General features: G+C 46.4%; 1 protein-coding gene across 1 annotated transcript in view; it reads right to left on the bottom strand.

Annotated features, from left to right (window-relative positions):
* The window catches only part of TAF4B (TATA-box binding protein associated factor 4b), a 319,736-nt gene that overhangs the window by 267,022 nt on the left and 31,204 nt on the right, over positions 1 to 21,510 (bottom strand). The window contains exon 2 of the mRNA XM_063923630.1: positions 3,203 to 3,348. Coding sequence (XP_063779700.1) covers positions 3,203 to 3,348 — 146 coding nt within the window. The remainder of the gene's footprint in view (positions 1 to 3,202; positions 3,349 to 21,510) is intronic.

The raw sequence follows: 21,510 nt of genomic DNA, 5'->3' as shown, positions 1-21,510 counted from the left end.
ACAGCAGTTGATCACTTACTGAATAAGGCCTTTAAAGAACACTATATAGACAAAAATACACATGATTTCCTCACTGTTGAATATCCGGTATGTCCCATCATCTACACCCTCCCTAAAGTCCATAAAACACTCGTGAAGCCACCCGGTAGGCCTATCATTTCAGCTAGAAATTCACTACTACAGCCATTAGCTATTTACGTTGACACTTTTCTCCAGCCCATAGTACAACAGGGAGATAGTTACTTACGAGATTCTACGGATTTCCTACAAAAGCTCCATGCCCTCCCCGATGAGTTTGATGATATTCTACTCGTGACTATGGATGTCTGCTCTTTATACACCATCATTCCGCATGACCAAGGTTTACGGGCATTGGCTAATGCCTGGCAACAACAACCACCGATTGGGCCACCAGTACACTTCCTATTGGAGCTGACAAGCCTAGTCCTCAAGCACAATCATTTTTTGTACCAAGGAAACTACTACCTGCAACACAAAGGGACAGCGATGGGATCCAACTTAGCGCCGGCGTACGCGAATATTTTCATGTCTGAATATGAGCAACAACACATCCTACCCCGGTTTGGAGCACACATATTGTTCTATAAGAGGTTTATAGATGACATTTTCATGTTGTGGAAAGGGACGATTGAATCCTTCCATCAGATGATCACCTCGCTGAACGAGTTGGATAATCCGGTTAACTTCACATACCAGATTGATCCGCACAACGTTAACTTCCTAGACATCTCAATCTCCCTCGAAGTACTAGTCTCTACAGAAAGCTAACCGACAGGAATACCTTGTTGCACCCTAGCAGTCAGCACCCGCCCGCCCTCAAGGACAACCTTCCCATTTCACAATTTCTAAGAGTCATGCGTAATAACTCAGACAACAGCACCATGGAAACCCAATTGTCCGAGATGACTTTAAGATTCCTGGAACGGGGCTATGAGAAGAGGAATGTACTAAGATGTCTAACTAAAGCAAGGAATAAGTTTGATTCAACCATAAATACAACTCGTACTACGCATACACCAGAGCGAATGGTTTTCACCACCACATACGACAATTTCTCCAATAGACTCAAGGGGACCATACGTAGGAACTGGCCCATTCTGGTCACCGATGACCGCCTAAAATTGAAAAGGAGTCCTCCACCCATGATGGCCTATCGAAGATCGGCTAATTTAAAACAGCTACTTCTGAGACCCATGATCGGTAATGAAGGGACGCAGAGCACTACATGGCTACATGAAAGACACCCTGGATGCTTCAAGTGCACTGGTTGCACCACATGTAGGGCCATGTTAACTGGTCCCTGCTTTCCGCACCCTGGTCGCCCCATAGCCATAAAGTTTAGATTGCATTGTGCTATGGACCACCTGATTTAGATTTTGACCTGCCCATGCGGGCTGTATTATGTGGGCATGACCACGAGACGCTTTCGAGATCGTATGGCAAACCATAGGACATCGATACATCAAGCCATCGCTACGGGGTCGGCAGTTTTGCCGGTAGCCAGACATTTCATGACATTGAGACATCAAGTCTCTGATCTAAGGTCCAAATTAATTGATTGGATACCCCCACCGCCCAGGGGTGGAGACCATGCCCTCCTGTTGAAGAAGAGGGAGAGCCTGTGGATACACAGACTTGATACAATAGCCCCGAGGGGTATGAATGAAAATAACCCTCTGTCAATATTTTTGAAATAACATTCCACTTTATTTTCTGTGAAACTTTATAAAAGACTTTTAATTTTATATTGTTACAGTTCTGCATAGCCCACACACTGCTGAGTATGGAACCAGGAATTGTTGAAATACATGATGTCTTTTTGATCTCACTAAAATGTATCATTATGAGTTTATAACAATGTTTCTCTATTTTGATTGTTTCTACCAATTGATGGTTACATTATGTTCCATCCTTGGTTTTAAATTACTTAGCAATGTATATTTCTCAATTGAGTGACCTCTCCAGCCTCTGCTATACCCTGATTGTGTGCTACATTACCTAAGGGTTGCCATGGCAACCGGATCAATTCACCTCCGGCCTATGTAATGCAGGCCGTTCTGATTTCTATGAACAATACTCACTAAAAGAGCCCCATTATAATACTACTAAGGGTGTCACCGTTTGTTGTGTTACTAATATGTTGGTTATCCGGCGCCGCGACCCGTGATGTTAACGGACGTGGTGTCCGCAACTTAGACTGGCTGATTGTGGACATCGGTTGCCATGGACACAGCGCGTCACCGGTGATACCGGAAGTGACGCGCTGCGTTCCAAGTGCGGTTCACACGTGAATGGTGACCGCTAGTTTGATTCGTTGTATGGGCCACATCTTTGGACGCAGCTCACTTCCGGCGGAAGTGACACGCTTGCGTTCCATCTATGCGTTCCACACGGCCTACGGCCGTGTTGGGGGCGTGTTTGGCGCTTTTTAGATGGGTATTTAGCAGGGGCCGGTGAGGCAATATGTGTCTCCGGTTTCCTGCAAAGCTGACCTATGCTGTATTGCTGACTGACTGTATAATCCTTGAAAAAGGTCCCGCCAGGGACCGAAACGTTGGAAATCGCTTTTGAAACGACATTGAAACTGTGAGATTACCCTTACATTAAATGTACTATTTGCTTTATTGGATGCTAAGTCTGGAGAGTGCTATCGTTTCCCATTAGTGTGGGATAACCTGTATTATATATATATATAGAAAAACTGCAAGGACCGGCACTCCCCCTCCCGGACTTAGTGCTTGGGTGCCATCTCAGATAAATTTGGATAATAGGCAACAAAGCAGGCGGCACTCCAAGTCTGTTGAAAATTCAAGTGTATTACACACAAAACATGATCCGACGTTTCGGGGTCCAAGCGCCCCTTTGTCAAGGTGAACAATGTTCACCTTGACAAAGGGGCGCTTGGACCCCGAAACGTCGGATCATGTTTTGTGTGTAATACACTTGAATTTTCAACAGACTTGGAGTGCCGCCTGCTTTGTTGCCTATTATATATATATATATATATATATATATATATATATATATATACTGTGTATATATATATATATATATATTTATATTTTAGTGGTACAATCAACACTATCACAATATTAACAAATCATAAGTGAATCTTCAAAGGCAGATTATAATTATTCTAAATTCATATTAGAAATGAAAATTGTACATGCTGCATTAGTACCTGTATAGAGCAGATCTGAACGGTGGGAGCACTGGAAGAGATAGGGGGCCTTGCACTTGCATTCTGTACTTGTGCCTGGGCTCGGGCCAAAGCCTGTTGAGAGACCAGCATGAGTTGCCCATTGCTGCTTCGAATAAGAACAGTGCCTGCAGGGGAAAAAAAGCAAATTAACAAATTAGATAGAATCTTTAATCTGAACTAATTCTTTATCTCAGTCTGTCCTCTCTCTTTGATATCCGTCTTTCTAAACTCTATTTTGCTGCTTTGTTTCATGCTGGTCTGTTGCTCACCCAAACACTACTTGTTCCCAAGAGGGAAATGGGGGCATCGACAATAAAGTGCTCACTGCTCCCCTATACAATCTCTTGCTTACGAGTGACTGTCATATATAGGACTCATTCAAACACATCGTCAATATCCACCTTTGTTTGTAACATTCAATTTAATTCACTTTTTATTACCTTCAAATTGAATGTAGAAAGAAACCCACTGTCATAATACAATTTTCTTGTGGGCTTTTTTCTGGTTACCTCTCACTATATGGTGCTAAAGGCATAGGCTTACGCAGACACACTGAAATTTCTCTAACGTCCTAGTGGATGCTGGGGACTCCGTAAGGACCATGGGGAATAGACGGGCTCCGCAGGAGACATGGGCACTTTAAGAAAATTTAGATTCTGGTGTGCTCTGGCTCCTCCCTCTATGTCCCTCCTCCAGACCTCAGTTTGAATCTGTGCCAGGACGAGCTGGGTGCTGTTTAGTGAGCTCTCCTGAGCTTGCTATAAGAAAGTATTTTGTTAGGTTTTTTTATTTTCAGGGAGCTCTGCTGGCAACAGACTCTCTGCATCGTGGGACTGAATGGAGAGTAGCAGCCCTACTCTCTGCAGATAGGTCCTGCTTCTTTGGCTACTGGACACCATTAGCTCCAGAGGGATCGTACACAGGATCTCACCCTGTCGTCCGATCCCGGAGCCGCGCCGCCATCCCCCTCGCAGAGCCGGAAGACAGAAGCCGGGTGAAAGAAGCAAGAAGACTTCGAAATCGGCGGCAGAAGACTCCAGTCTTCACTGAGGTAGCGCACAGCACTGCAGCTGTGCGCCATTGCTCCCACACTACACCCACATACTCCGGTCACTGTAAGAGTGCAGGGCGCAGGGGGCGCCCTGGGCAGCAAATAGAGACCTCTTTGGCAAAAGTTTGCATATATACAGTTGGGCACTGTATATATGTATGAGCCCCCGCCAAAAAATTGTACATGAAAGCGGGACAGAAGCCCGCCGTCGAGGGGGCGGGGCTTCTTCCTCAGCACTCACCAGCGCCATGTTTTTTCTCCACAGCACCGCTGAGAGGAAGCTCCCCAGCCTCTCCCCTGCAGTTACACAATAGAAGAGGGTAAAAAGAGAGGGGGGGGGGGCACATAATTAGGCGCAAAAATCAATAAAAACAGCAGCTACTGGGTTAACATTAAGTTACTGTGTTATTCCTGGGTTAATAGCGCTGGGGTGTGTGCTGGCATACTCTCTCTCTGTCTCTCCAAAGGGCCTTATGGGGGAATTGTCTTCAGATGAGCATTCCCTGAGTGTGTGGTGTGTCGGTACGTGTGTGTCGACATGTCTGAGGTAAAAGGCTCCCCCTAAGGAGGAGATGGAGCAAATGTGTGTGTGAGAGGGCGTCTGTCGACAACGCCGACACCTGTTTGGATATATGTAATTAAGTGCTAAGGTGAATTTATTGCACAAAAGATTAGAGAACAGACAGGAAATCTACCCATGTCTGTCCCTATGTCGCAGAGACCTTCAGAGTCTCTCAATGCTCACTATCCAAAATAATAGACACTGATATCGACACGGAGTCTGACTCCAGTGTCGACTACGATAATGCAAAGTTACAGCCAAAATGGCAGAAAAGTATTCAATATATGATTTTTGTAATAAAAGATGATTTGCATATCACTGATGACTCATCTGTCCCTGACACAAGGGTACACGTGTTTAAGGGGAAGAAAGCTGAGGTAAATTTCCCTCCTCTCATGATGAAAAAGAGCGGGAATCTCCAGACAAGAGACTGCAGTTTCCCACAAAGAATTCTCAGGGAGTATCCTGTCCCCACTAGGGCCAGGATACGATGGGAATCTTCCCCTAGGGTGTCACGTTTGCCCAAAAGGTAGCCCTGACATAACAGCTATTCTCAGGGGTCCTGCAGATAGCGTGCACATTCTGGTACACCATACCCTCCAACTGTACCTTTTTAATAGATACAGTACCTTTTTTTCATGGTCTGTACCGATTTTTGGCTCTCCAAACTTCCATTGAAAGTATAGGAAAAGGGGCGTGTCCACGCCCCCTTTACCCGCTGGCACGCCCCTTTTTCGGATTTGTACCGATTTTTCAGTGTAAAATGTTGGAGGGTATGGAACACTACTCAGACCGGCGATTGTGTCGGCATGGGTTTATAGCGCTGTGGCAGCGTGGACATTGAGACCCTAGTATGTGTATGTATATATATATATATATATATATATATATATATATATATATATATATATATATATATATATATATAGAGAGATATATTAAAGATGCTGTCTTAAGAGATATATATATATATATATATATATATATAAAACATGCCCAAAGAGACATGAGTCTACTGGGTCCTAGAGTCAAAGCTATGTCGATTTCTGCTTGACGTGTCCTGTAGAATATGCAATGGACAGATGATGCCGACTTAAGAGGCATATGGAAGGCTGAGGATTGTGTGGAGAGGGGTTCTCGGACCTGGTCTCCACAGCTACAGCTGGTAATTCTGATATTTTGCCTTATATTCCTGCACAGCCTAGGAAAGCACGACATTATCAAATGCAGCCTTTCAAACAAAGAAACAAGAAAGTCCGAGGTGCGTCCTTTCTTGCCAGAGGCGGGGGCAGAGGAAAGAAGCTGCACAACACAGCTAGTTCCCAGGAACAGAAGTCCTCCCCGGCCTCTACAAAATCCACCGCATGTCGCTGGGGCTCCACAGGCGGAGCTAGGCCCGGTGGGGGCACGCCTTCGTAAGTTCAGCCACAAGTGGGTTCACTCCCTGTTAGATCCCTGGGCAATAGATATTGTGTCTCAGGGATACAAGCTGGACTTTGAGGAGATGCCCCCTCACTGATGGCCCTGCCGGCTTCCCCCCACGAGAGGTAAACAGTGTTAACTGCAATTCACAAATTGTATCTTCAACAGGTGGTGGTCAAGATTCCCCTCCTTCAACAAGGAGGGGGTTATTATTCGACCATGTTGTAGTCCCAAAACCAGACGGTTCGGTCAGACCCATATTGAATTTAAAATCCCTGAACATATACCTGAAAAGGTTCAAGTTCAAGATGGAATCGATAAGAGCGGTCATTGCAAGCCTGAAAGGGGGAGATTTTATGGTGACTCGGGACATAAAGGATGCATACCTTCATGTCCCCATTTATCCACCTCAGAATTGCGGTACGGGATTGTCATTACCAATTTCAGACGCCGTTTGGTCTCTCCACGGCCCCGAGAATATTCACCAAGGTAATGGCGGAAATGATGGTGCTCCTGCGGAAGCAAGGTGTCACTATCATCACGTACTTGGACGATCTCCTCATAAAAGCGAGATCAAGAGAGCAGTTGCTGAACAGCGTATCACTTTCTCTGGAAGTGTAACGGCAACACGGCTGGATTCTATATATTCCAAAGTCGCAGTTGGTTCCTACAGCTCATCTGCCTCTCCTAGGCATGATCCTAGACACAGACCAGAAAAGGGTTTATCTCCCGATTGAGAGAGCTCAGGAGCTCATTACACTGGTCAGGAATCTATTAAAACCAAAACAGGTGTCAGTGCATCACTGCACTCGAGTCCTGGGAAGGATGGTGGCTTCATACGAGGCCATTCCCTTCGGCAGGTTCCATTCGAGGACCTTCCAATGGAACTTACTGGACAAATGGTCCGGATCACATCTTCAGATGCATTGGTTAATCCCCCTATCCCCCAGGGCCAGGGTGTCTCTCCTGTGGTGGCTGCAGAGTGCTCACCTTCTCGAAGGTCGCAGATTCGACATTCAGGACTGGGTCCTGGTGACCACGGATTCAAGCCTCCGAGGGTGGGGGGCAGTCACACAGGGAAGAAATTTCCAACAACATCCTGGAACTAAGGGCCATATACAACGCCCTACGTCAAGCGGAGTCCCTGTTTCGCGACCAACCGGTTCTGATTCAGTTAGACAACATCACCGCAGTGGCTCATGTAAACCGCCAAGGCGGCACAAGGAGCAGGGTGGCGATAGTAGAAGCCACCAGAATTCTTTGCTGGGCGGAGAATCACGTGCAAGCACTGTCAGCAGTGTTCATTCCGGGAGTGGACAACTGGGAAGCAGACTTCCTCAGCAGGCACGACCTCCACCCGGGAGAGTGGGGACTTCATCAAGAAGTCTTCACGCAGATTGCAAGTCGGTGGGAGCTGCCACAGGTGGACATGCTGGCATCCCGCCTCAACAAAAAGCTGCAGAGATATTGCGCCAGGTCAAGAGACCCTCAGGCAATAGCTGTGGACGCACTGGTGACACCGTGGGTGTTCCAGTCGGTCTATGTATTTCCTCCTCTTCCTCTCATACCCAAGGTGTTGAGAATCATAAGAAAAAGAGGAGTGAGAACAATACTCATTGTTCTGCATTGGCCAAGAAGGACTTGGTATCCAGATCTGCAAGAAATGTTCACAGAGGACCCGTGGCCTCTGCCTCTAAGACAGGACTTGTGCAACAAGGGCCCTGTCTGTTCCAAGACTTACCGCGGCTGCGTTTGATGGCATGGCGGTTGAACGCCGGATCCTAGCAGAAAAAGGCATTCCGGATGAGGTCATTCCTACGCTGATAGAGGCTAGGAAGGATGTGACGGCTCAACATTATCACCGTATATGGCGAAAATATGTGGCTTGGTGTGAGGCCAGGAATGCCCCTACGGAGGAATTCCAGCTGGGCCGTTTCCTTCACTTCCTACAGTCGGGAGTGACTTTGGGCCTTAAATTGGGTTCCATTAAGGTTCAGATTTCGGCCTGATCCATTTTCTTTCAAAAAGAACTGGCTTCTCTGCCTGAAGTTCAGACGTTTGTAAAGGGAGTGCTGCATATCCAGCCCCCTTTTGTGCCTCCAGTGGCACCTTGGGATCTTAACGTGGTGTTGAGTTTCCTGAAATCACACTGGTTTGAACCACTCAAAACGGTGGAAGTAAAATATCTCACGTGGAAGGTGGTCATGCTATTGGCCTTGGCTCTGGCTAGGTGTGTGTCAGTATTGGCGGCTTTGTCACATAAAAACCCTTATCTGGTTTTCCATGCGGATAGAGGAGAATTGCGGACCCGCCCACAATTTCTGCCGAAAGTGGTTTCATCCTTTCATATAATCCAACCTATTGTGGTGCCTGTGGCTACTACTGACTTGGAGGATTCCGAGTCACTGGATGTGGTCGGGGCTTTGAAGGTTTATGTAGCCAGAATGGCTAAGGTCAGGAAAACAGAATCTTTGTTTATCCTGTATGCTTCCAACAAGCTTGGGGCGCCTGCTTCAAAGCAAACTATTGCTCGCTGGATCTATAACACGATTCAGCAGGCTCATTCTGCGGCTGGGTTGCCGCTGCCTAAATCAGTTAAGGCCCATTCCTCAAGGAAGGTGGGCTCTTCTTGGGCGGCTGCCCGAGGGGTCTCGGCTTTACAGCTTTGCCGAGCGGCTACTTGGTCAGGTTCAAACACCTTTGCAAAGTTCTACAAGTTTAATACCCTGGCTGAGGAGGACCTTGTGTTTGCTCATTCGGTGCTGCAGAGTCATCCGCACTCTCCCGCCCGTTTGGGAGCTTTGGTATAATCCCCATGGTCCTTACGAAGTCCCCAGCATCCACTAGGACGTTAGAGAAAATAAGTTTTTACTTACCGGTAAATCTATTTCTCGTAGTCCGTAGTGGATGCTGGGCGCCCGTCCCAAGTGCGGACTTCTTCTGCAATGCTTGTATATAGTTATTGCTTAAATAAGGGTTACGTTATAGTTGCATCAGAGTTTATCTGATGCTCTGTGATTGTTCATACTGTTAACTGGGCAAAGTTATCACAAGTTATACGGTGTGATTGGTGTGTCTGGTATGAGTCTTACCCTGGATTCCCAAAATCCTTTCCTTGTACTGTCAGCTCTTCCGGGCACAGTTTCTCTAACTGAGGTCTGGAGGAGGGACATAGAGGGAGGAGCCAGAGCACACCAGAATCTAAATTCTTTCTTAAAGTGCCCATGTCTCCTGCGGAGCCCGTCTATTCCCCATGGTCCTTACGGAGTCCCCAGCATCCACTACGGACTACTAGATTTACCGGTAAGTAAAATCTTATTTTCTTAAAGGAATGCTCAGTTTATTTGCCATCTGGCCAGTGGTGCAGAAAGAATTACATAAGCTAGTAAACACCGGACTGTAGAATGGAGTTAGTGGGAGCCACACGCTACCAGTTCTAAAAAAACAAAAAGGGAAATCACAAAGCATCTCAGTCTGGAGATTAAGACCATGATAAATTCAGTCTTGGACACAGTGCAAAAATTACTGACAAGAATCAACGATATCTTTGCGGCCTTATCAGGGGAGACTGATTCACAAAATCCACCTGGTATTAGCATATCTGCAGATGGAGGAAGTGTGAAGAATTACCTTGCCATAATGACACACAGAGGAGTTATAATACAACAGGCTTGTATTTGGCATACTTCGCTTCAGCCTCTGTGGTCTGACAAAGGACTAGACTATTTAGCTAAAGGTCTTCACCGACTACAAGTATATGGATTCAGAGTCAATAAAGATAAATGTGAATTTTTCAAAGATGAAATATTGGACTGTAGGCATGTGATCAATTAGGGGGGGGGGGGGGGGGGGGATTGAATAAAGCAGAGGTCAAAAGCAGCTCGCCCGCAGCCAGTACAATGGCTCAGATGGCTATGGGGGAGATATAGCAAACTGTTACAGAGTAAAAGTGGAGACATGGCTCATAACAACCAGATTATATAATTTTATAGATTGTGCTACAATAAATGATAGATAGGAGTGGACTGTTTACTATGGGCAACGTTTTCTCTTATTAATGTTTGATATAGCCTCCACCTTACTCAATTACTAGCATAAATTCTTGCTAAACATCTCCAGTCTTGTACCCACTGAAAGTACTCCTACAAAAGAGCGCACCCTGGAAATTGTCAAAAGACAGTGAATAAACATTCAAGTAACAAGGAAATTGATAACATCTGACCCTTCAGGTTAGCATGCAATGCTACACATTAAGGTGGTATACGGTCGTTAGGTCGACCCAACTTAGGTCGACACCCACTAGGTCAACATTGCAATTATTTCGACATGGCCATTAGGATGACATGTACTAGGTCGACAGGTCAAAAGGTCGACATGAGTTTTTCCCTTCTTTAAAATGTTTTGGATTTTTTCATACTTAACGATCCACGTGGACTACGATTGGAACGGTAACCTGTGCCGAGCGAGGCACCTTGCCCGAAGCACGGCGAGCGAAGCGAGCCATGCGAGGGAACATGGTGTACTAATTTGGGTTCCCTGTCACTTTACGGGGAAAACAACACCAAAAACAGTCAAAAAAACTCATGTCGACATTTTGACCTGTCGACCTAGTACATGTCGACCTAACGGCAATGTCAACCTTCTGTGGTCGACCTAAGTTGGGTCGACCCAAAGACCCATACCCCATTAAGGTATAGGGGCAGACTTGTCACACACCTGAAATGGAACAGATAGGCCAGTAGCAAATATATTGCGGTAATTTGCAGCAGCAGAGAATAATTATGGACACCAACCACTAGCTTTCCTATTCTACCTTAGAAAGGCACATGTATCCTGCCAGGAGAGACCAATTGTCAATATAGGGAACCTTAATATGTGTGTGTGGTGTGGATACCACCCAAACTACAAAGCAAAACATTGCATAAATTGCCACTTGGAGACGGTTAAAATAAAGATTTTTGCAAGATATTATGGGTGTTGGCCGAGAATTGATAGTTTGACGAAGCAGTGGCCAGGCTGCATGAAGGTGCAAAATCTTACTTTATATCCATGATAATGGTCATCCTTGCCATGGCAGAGGGTACAAATAGACTTTCCAGGAACATTTTTGGACTGTATGTTTTTTATTGCAGGTAATGGTCACAGCAAATGGCCTGAGGTAATTAAAATGAAATCCACTACATCAGAGAAAATTCTATCTGTTCTTATTTAATAAATTATCTATATAGTGCACATACAGTCTATAGAGCTTTACAGAGAATATTCCAGTCAGTCAGTCACATCAGTCCCTGTCTTAGTGGAGCTCAATCTATATTACCCACCACACGCAAACACACACATATACGAAGGTATATTTTTGGATTGTGGGAAGCAACCAAAGTACCTAGTGGAAACCCACACAAGCACAGGGAGAACACACTACCTCCACACAGTTAGAGTCTTGGTGGGAATTGAACCCAAGACTTCAGTGCTGTTAGGAAGTAATGCTAACCATTACACCAACTGTGCTGAAATGAGCTTGAATCACCATCCAGACACCAAAGTCCTGGCTGAGAAATCCTACCAGACCATTAAGAGACATATCAAGCCCATTAATAAATAACCAGTGAGGCTTCAGCACAATGATTGACAATTTCCTGTTTATATACTGCAACACAGTATATTCCACTTACTGGGAACCCCCACCATGTTGTTGAGGTCCCAATGTGACTTAGTGAAGCAGAGAGATACATGATAAGGTAATCTCCAAAAGTGGACCATTGATTTACTAAGTTTAGGCGGTTGGAGAATTGTGGAGACATCAGTGGAGAGAGTCCAGTGGGTCGGTTGAATCCACGTAGCTTCCTTGCATGAAGAACATTACCTTAACTCCTTTGAATAAACCTCCCGAGCTAAATGACCTAGAACGCAGGTTCTCAAACTCAGTCCTCAGGACCCCACACAGTGCATGTTTTGCAGGTCTCCTCACAGAATCTTAAGTGAAATAATTAGCTCCACATGTGGACCCTTTAAAATGTGTCAGTGAGTAATTAATACACCTGTGCACCTGCTGGGTTACCTGCAAAACATGCACCGTGTGGGGTCCTGAGGACCGAGTTTGAGAACCTATGACCTAAATAATCTGATTGATGCTTTTGTAGAACCAGTTTTTCACTCTGTGGACTCTTACAAAAGTACATACCGTATATACTCGAGTATAAGCCGACTTTTTCAGCACCTTTTTTGTGCTGAAAAAGCCACTTCGGCTTATACTCAAGTCAGTTGTAGGAGGGACACTGAGGGCACAGCGCGCGGCTCTCCTGTGTCCCTCCTGCGTCTCCGGCGTGTATGTGTTAAAGGAAGTGTACGAACCGGGAGCGACGGAGGGTAAGTAACAAACTGGCACTGTGGGGCATATCTGGCAGCATGAGGGCATATCTGGCACTGTGGGGCATATCTGGCACATCTGGTACTGTGGGGCATATCTGGCAGCATGAGGACATATCTGGCACTGTATGAGGACTTATCTGGCACTGTATGAGGACATATCTGGCACTGTATGAGGACATATCTGGCACTGTATGAGGACATATCTGGCACTGTATGAGGACATATCTGGCACTGTATGAGGACATATCTGGCACTGTATGAGGACATATCTGGCACTGTATGAGGACATATCTGGCACTGTATGAGGACATATCTGGCAGTGTATGAGGACATATCTGGCAGTGTATGAGGACATATCTGGCAGTGTATGAGGACATATCTGGCAGTGTATGAGGACATATCTGGCAGTGTATGAGGACATATCTGGCAGTGTATGAGGACATATCTGGCAGTGTATGAGGACATATCTGGCAGTGTATGAGGACATATCTGGCAGTGTATGAGGACATATCTGGCACTGTATGAGGACATATCTGGCACTGTATGAGGACATATCTGGCACTGTATGAGGACATATCTGGCACTGTATGAGGACATATCTGGCACTGTATGAGGACATATCTGGCAGTGTATGAGGACATATCTGGCAGTGTATGAGGACATATCTGGCAGTGTATGAGGACATATCTGGCAGTGTATGAGGACATATCTGGCAGTGTATGAGGACATATCTGGCAGTGTATGAGGACATATCTGGCAGTGTATGAGGACATATCTGGCAGTGTATGAGGGCATATCTGGCACTGTATGAGGACATATCTGGCACTGTATGAGGACATATCTGGCACTGTATGAGGACATATCTGGCACTGTATGAGGACATATCTGGCACTGTATGAGGACATATCTGGCACTGTATGAGGACATATCTGGCAGTGTATGAGGGCATATCTGGCACTGAGGGCTGTGTACGGCTAAAACTGCATTTCCCACCCTAGGCTTATACTCGAGTCAATAAGTTTTCCCAGGTTTTTGTGGTAAAATTAGGTGCCTCGGCTTATATTCGGGTCGACTTATACTCGAGTATATACGGTACATCAATAGAGATTCAATGTTCTGAACCTAACAAGGAGCCCCCAGAACCTCTACTAGTAGCCAGAGATTTTCTAAAACATTATGCAGAGAGTAAGGAACTCTCCACAAAAACTGGACTTGTAATTGTAACTAGAATACATTTTGTCGTGTCGATTACCTATCTATAATTGAAGGAGTGTGGTGTTTACAGTACTATTTGTTCTAGACTGTCCGAAGAAGTATACACAAGAACTTTTTTCCCATTATTTCCTGGATCTTGTTAAGTATCCATTCTGTCCATACATTTATTTTGTTCTATATGATCTCCAGTAAAGAAGTTCACAGTGTTTGCTCCAGTCTGAGCGCAGTGTCATATATACAGTACATATATCCTCTTATGTATGTAACAAACACTGTAGCACCAAACCAATATTGTTTTTGTGAGGTTTATGTTGTACCATTGTTCTTACATTTTATGTAATATAGTGATATCAAAAAGGTTCATGTCAAGAGGAAAAGGACTATTGTCTATAATTTTGCAGAGAGTAGGTGCTACTAAAAGACTTCATGCCTCTGATACAATAGTGATACATGGTGTATACTTTATTTCTATTAGGCAGAACAAAACTGAGGCTATTATGCCAATACACTGGGGATTATAATGTGTATAAAAAAATGACCCTTAGAGAGGCAACATCTTTCCAATTTTATATGTATTAACAGTTATATTCTTAATATCGACTATATTTATTGGTTTAGTCTTAATCATGTTTATGAATGTGGAGATCTTCTTCTGGACTAGTTAGCATAAAATAAATTCCATGGCATAACAGTTTACTGCATGCTACAATTACATTCGGGTTCAGTATGAACTGCCGGCACAAAGGATCCCGATGGTCATATTACTGATGCCGGGATCCAGATGATGGAAAGACCGACAGGGGTGAGTGTGGGGTGTTCTCCCTATCCCATAACCCTCTGTTCCCGCAGCCTACCCCTAAACTCCCTCCTTAGGGCCTGACACCGGAGGTTCCTTAATCTAAGTCCCCATCCCCGCTGCCTAAACCTAACCCCCACCCCACGCAGCCTAACTCTCCCCTCCCTGCAGCCTACCCCTAACATCTCCCAATTTCCCCGCAGCCTAACCCTAACCACCGCCAGCCCTACACATACAGTCAGGATTTCGGCCCTTTTGGAGGGATTCTTAAGGATGTTGGGCTTTCGGCGTCTGTATTTCGACTGCTGAGATCCTGACAGCTGGCATTCTGACCGCATCCCTTACATTTACCATTGATTTTGATACAGATGTAACACCCTTTGAAACGCTTAATAGACTGATTGATCTGTAGCACAAGATCAAAAACAAAGATACCCACTTGCACAAGAGTTTTCATCGAACGGATTTGAAGTTCTTACCAAATCAATTTGATATAATCAAGGGGAGAGATTAAACAAAGTAGCATTTGTATGCAAATGTTGAAAATGTAAGTAATTGCATATAAGTGCTCCGATTATCTGTTGCTACGTGTACTGCTCACACCTGATAAGCACCTCCCTTTCCTGCAATCATAAGTGTCACGGACCTGCGGGTCACTTCTCCAGATACACCAATCTGAGAATCGCCGCCTGTGACGTGGGGGTCGCTTTGGACATGCGGCGCTATACAAACATGGTTGCCATCAACAGCAAAAGTCAAGATACATACCAGCCCACACCATCCACACCGTACAACATGGAACATACGAACCAGTTAACAGTATGAAACAAAACAGCATCAGCCCGAGACTGATCAAAACTGTAACATAACCCTTATGTAAGCAATAACTATATACAAGTCTTGCAGAATTTAGTCCGCACTGGGACGTGCACCCAGCATCCTCTACGGACTAGGAGAAAAAGATTTACTGGTAGGTTTAAAATCTTATTTTCTCCTACGTCCTAGAGGATGCTGGGGACTCCGTAAGGACCATGGGGATTATACCAAAGCTCCAGACCGGGCGGGAGAGTGCGGATGACTCTGCAGCACCGATTGAGCAAACATGAGGTCTTCCTCAGCCAATGTATCAAACTTGTAGAATTTAGCAAAAGTGTTTGAACCCGACCAAGTAGCCGCTCGGCAAAGTTGCAATGCCGAGATACCTCGGGCAGCCGCCCAAGAAGAGCCCACCTTCCTAGTGAAATGAACCTTTACCGAATTTGGTACCGGCAATCCAGCCATAGAATGAGCCTGCTGGATCGTGTTACAGATCCAGCGAGCAATAGTCTGCTTAGAAGCAGGAGCGCCAACTTTGTTGGCCGCATACAGGACAAACAGTGCATCTGTTTTCAGAACTCGAGCCGTCCTGGCTACATAAATTTTTAAGGCCCTGACTACATCAAGGGACTTGGAATCCACTAAGTCCCCCGTAGCCACAGGCACCACAATAGGTTGGTTCATATGAAATGACGAAACCACCATAGGCAGAAATTGAGGACGAGTCCTCAACTCTGCTCGATCCACATGGAAAATCAGATAGGGGCTCTTGTGAGACAAAGCTGCCAATTCGGATACCCGCCTTGCAGATGCCAAGGCCAGCAACATGATTACTTTCCAAGTGAGAAATTTTAAACCAACCGTTTGAAGAGGTTCAAACCAGTGTGATTTTAGGAACTGCAACACCAAGTTAAGGTCCCATGGTGCCACTGGGGGCACAAAAGGAGGCTGGATGTGCAGTATTCCCTTCACAAAAGATTGGACTTCCGGTAGAGAAGCCAATTCCTTCTGAAAGAATATTGATAGGGCCGAAATCTGTACCTTAATGGAGCCTAACTTTAGGCTCATATCCACTCCTGTTTGTAGAAAGTGGAGAAAACGGCCCAGGTGGAAATCTTCCGTAGGAGCATTCTTGGCTTCACACCAAGATACATACTTCCTCCAGATACGGTGATAGTGTTTCGCCGTCAACTCCTTCCTAGCCTTTATCAGAGTAGGGATGACTTCCTCCGGAATACCTTTCCCAGCTAGGATTTGGTGTTCAACCGCCATGCCGTCAAACGTAACCGCGGTAAGTCTTAGAACACGCAGGGCCCCTGCTGCAACAGGTCCTCCCTGAGAGGAAGAGGCCACGGATCTTCTGTGAGCATGTCCTGAAGATCTGAATACCAGGCCCTTCGAGGCCAATCTGGAACAATGAGTATTGCCTGCACTCTTTTTCGTCTTATGATTCTCAATATTTTTGAGATGAGTGGAAGAGGAGGGAACACATAGACCGACTGGAACACCCATGGTGTCACCAGGGCGTCTACCGCTACTGCCTGAGGGTCCCTTGACCTGGCATATCTCCGAAGCTTCTTGTTGAGGCGTGACGCTATCATGTCTATTTGAGGAAGTCCCCAACGACTTGTTATCTCTGCAAAAACTTCTTGATGAAGTCCCCACTCTCCTGGATGGAGATCGTGTCTGCTGAGGAAGTCTGCTTCCCAGTTGTGCACTTCCGGAATGAAGACTGCTGACAGAGCGCTTACGTGATTTTCCGCCCAGCGAAGAATAGTGGTGGCTTCCGCCATTGCCACTCTGCTCCTTGTCCCGCCTTGGCGGTTTACATGAGCCACGGCTGTGACGTTGTCTGATTGAATCAGCACCGGTAGGCCGCGAAGAAGATTCACCGCTTGTCATAGGCCGTTGTATATGGCCCTCAATTCCAGTACGTTGATGTGTAGACAAGCCTCCTGGCTTGACCATAGTCCCTGAAAATTTATTCCTTGTGTGACTGCTCCCCATCCTCGGAGGCTCGCGTCCGTGGTCACCAGAACCCAGTCTTGAATGCCGAACCTGCGACCCTCGAGAAGGGGAGTACTCTGCAGCCACCACAGGAGAGACACCCTGGCCCTGGGGGACAGGCTTATTTTCTGATGTATTTGTAGATGGGACCCCGACCACTTGTCCAGAAGGTCCCACTGAAACGTCCTTGCATGGAACCTGCCGAAGGGGATGGCCTCGTAGGTCGCCACCCACCATTTTTCCCAGTACTCGAGTGCATTGATGGACTGACACTCTTTTTGGTTTTAGCAGGTCCCTGACCATGTTCTGGAGTTCCTGGGCTTTTTCCCTTGGGAGAAAAACCCTCTTCTGTTCCGTGTCCAGAATCATGCCTAAGAAAGATAGCCGAGTCGTTGGAATCAACTGTGACTTTGGTAGATTTAGAATCCAGCCATGCTGCTGCAGCACTCTCAGGGAGAGCGACACGCTTTTCACCAACTGATCTCTCGATCTCGCTTTTATCAGGAGATCGTCCAAGTACGGGATAATTGTGACTCCCTGCCTGCGCAGGAGCACCATCATTTCCGCCATTACCTTGGTGAAAATCCTCGGGGCCGTGGAAAGCCCAAACGGCAACGTCTGAAACTGGTAATGACAGTCCTGTACAGCGAATCTCAGGTACGCCTGATGAGGGGGCTATATGGGGACATGAAGGTATGCATCCTTTATGTCTAGAGACACCATAAAATCCCCCCTTCCAGGCTGGAGATAACTGCCCGGAGCGATTCCATCTTGAATTTGAACTTTTTCAAGTACAGGTTTAGGGATTTTAGATTCAGAATGGGTCTGACCGTGCCATCCGGTTTCGGGACCACAAACAGAGTTGAATAGTACCCCTTCCCCTGTTGGACTAGGGGAACCTTGATAATCACTTGCTGTTGACACAGTTTTTGAATTGCAGCTAAAACTATTTCCCACTCTGGGGGAGAAGCTGGTAAAGCAGATTTGAAAAATCGGCGAGGAGGCACCTCTTCGAATTCCAGCATGTAGCCTTGGGATACAATTTCCATCGCCCAAGGATCCACGTCTGACTGAACCCAGACCTGGCTGAAGTGTCGAAGACGTGCCCCCACCGGCGCGGACTCCCGCAGCGGAGCCCCAGCGTCATGCGGTGGATTTAGTAGAAGCCGGGGAGGACTTCTGCTCCTGGGAACTAGTCGTAGCAGGCATTCTTTTCCCTCTAACTTTACCGCTGGCGAGGAAGGAAGAGCCCCGACCTCTTCTGGACTTATGCGACCGAAAGTACTGCATCTGATATTGTGGTGTTTTCTTTTGCTGTGGGGGAACATAAGGTAAAAAAGTAGATTTACCCGCGGTAGCTGTGGAAACCAGGTCCGCGAGACCCTCCCCAAATAAAACCTCACCTTTGTAAGGCAAAACTTCCATATGTCTCTTTGAGTCGGCATCACCCGTCCATTGGCGGGTCCACAGGGCTGGCCTAGCAGAAATTGCCATGGCGTTGGCTCTTGAACCTAACAGCCCAACGTCTCTCGCAGCGTCTCTCATATATAAGGTTGCGTCTTTAATGTGACCCAAGGTCAATAAAATGCTATACCTATCTAGGGTATCAATGTCAGATGACAAGTTATCTGCCCATGCTGCTACTGCGCGACATACCCAAGCCGACGCTATTGCCGGTCTGAGCAAGGTACCCGTATGTGCATAAATTAATTTTAAGGTAGTTTCCTGTCTGCGATCAGCAGGATCCTTGTGGGCTGCCGTGTCTGGAGACGGTAGCGCCACCTTTTTGGACAAGCGCGTCAAAGCCTTGTCCATCCTGGGCGAGGATTCCCACCGTAATCTGTCCTGTGCGGGGAAAGGATATGCCATAAGAATTCTCTTGGGAATCTGCAGTTTCTTGTCTGGAGTTTCCCAAGCCTTTTCAAATAACGCGTTCAGCTCATGAGATGGGGGAAAGGTTACCTCAGGTTTCTTTTCCTTAAACATGCATACCCTCGTGTCAGGGACAGAGGGGTCATCTGTGATATGCAAAACATCTTTTATTGCAATAATCATATAATGAATACTTTTGGCCATACCTTGGGTGTAACCTCGCATCATCGTAGTCGACACTGGAGTCAGAATCCGTGTCGGTCTCAGTGTCTGCTACTGGGGACAGGGGACGTTTCTAAGACCATGGAGGGCCCTGTGATACAGCCAAAGCCATGGATTGACTCCCTGTTTTTTCTCTGGACTCTGCTTTGTCCATTCTCTTATGTAATAAAGACACATTTGCATTTAAAACATTCCACATATCCAACAAATCAGGTGTCAGCGTCGCCGACGGAGACACCACAATCATCTGCTCTACCACCTCCTTAGATGAGCCTTCCGCTTCAGACATGCCGACACACACGTACAGACACCCCCACACACTCAGGGATAGAATATATATATATATATATATATATATATATATATATATATATATATATATATATATATATATATATAGAGACAGTCCCCCAATAAGGCCCTTTGGAGAGACAGAGAGAAAGTATGTCAGCACACACCCAGCGCCACCGGACACTGGAATAAAATCCCAGTCAGTACAGCGCTTTTATATAAATATACTCACTGCGCCAAATAAATGTGCCCCCCCCCTCTTTTTTGGCCTCTGTACATGTGTTCAGCAGGGGAGAGTCCGGGGAGCCAGCTTCTCTGCAGCGTGCTGTGGAGAAAATGGCGCTGGTTAGTGCTGAGGGATCAAGCTCCGCCCCCTCAACGGCGGGCTTCGGTCCCGCTCAAATCCTTACACTGGCGGGGGGTTTTGCAATATACAGCCTCCACAGTATATATCTATGCCAGTGTCCCTAAAGGTTTCAGAATTGCTGCCCAGGGCGCCCCCCCCCCCACGCGCCCTGCACCCATACAGTGCCGCCAGTGTGTGTGAATGTGGGAGCAATGGCGCGCAGCGGTACCTCATTGAAGATCAGAAGTCTTCAGCCGCCTTTGAAGTCTTCTTTCTTCTCATACTCACCCGGCTTCTATCTTCCGGCTCTGTGAGGAGGACGGCGGCGCGGCTCCGGGACGAACGGTGAGGGTGAGACCTGCGTTCCGACCCTCTGGAGCTAATGGTGTCCAGTAGCCTAAGAAGCAGAGCCTATCATTTAAGTAGGTCTGCTTCTCTCTCCTCAGTCCCACGATGCAGGGAGCCTGTTGCCAGCAGTGCTCCCTGAAAATAAAAAACCTAACAAAAGTCTTTTACAGAGAAACTCAGTAGAGCTCCCCTGCAGTGCACCCAGTCTCCTCTGGGCACATGATCTAACTGAGGTCTGAAGGAGGGGCATAGAGGGAGGAGCCAGTGCACACCCATCTAAAGTCTTTGAAGTGCCCATGTCTCCTGCGGAGCACGTCTATACCCCATGGTCCTTACGGAGTCCCCAGCATCCTCTAGGATGTAAGAGAAATAAGAATTTTTAATTTTAATTCCAAGAATACTTCTGAGCTTTAATTACAAAAGTGTTACAAAGATTATTAGGTATATTTTAAGAATACATAGATTAGGAACAATCTCAAGAACAAATAAAAAGGAGTAACATTACAGAATCCTAACACCTATACCCCTTTCACATCGCACAAATAACCCAGGGTCAGTGTGCGGTGGAAAAAGGGCCATGTCCGAATTCCCGGTTCGCCTGACCTGGTAATTCAACCCGGGTAATGGTTATTCCCGGGTTGAAAACCGGGTCAGACGCAGTGTGGATAGGTTGCCGGGTCGATGCGACCCGGTACCCATTCACAGTATAAGGAGAGGAGGCGCGGAGATGAGCTCATCTCCCAGCGCCGCCTCCGCTGCTATGGCAACCGACCGGGTCCCACCCGGGATGGACCCGTTTCCAATTCCTGGATGGGATCCGGCATTGGAGATGTGAAAGCTGTATTACTGAAAAGATTTTAGGCGTTTCTGTTGAGGGGGGATTTCACAGGTTAAGAGGTACAGTGCATCCCCAGCATACGATGGCCGATTTTCCCCCATGGAATGAATACCACACATTGAAGGAGAGAGA

Source organism: Pseudophryne corroboree, chromosome 5, assembly GCF_028390025.1.
Source record: "Pseudophryne corroboree isolate aPseCor3 chromosome 5, aPseCor3.hap2, whole genome shotgun sequence".
In the NCBI taxonomy this organism is placed as follows: domain Eukaryota; kingdom Metazoa; phylum Chordata; class Amphibia; order Anura; family Myobatrachidae; genus Pseudophryne; species Pseudophryne corroboree.
The sequence above is the reverse complement of the archived record's forward strand: the minus strand, read 5'-3'. Positions and strand labels throughout refer to the sequence as shown.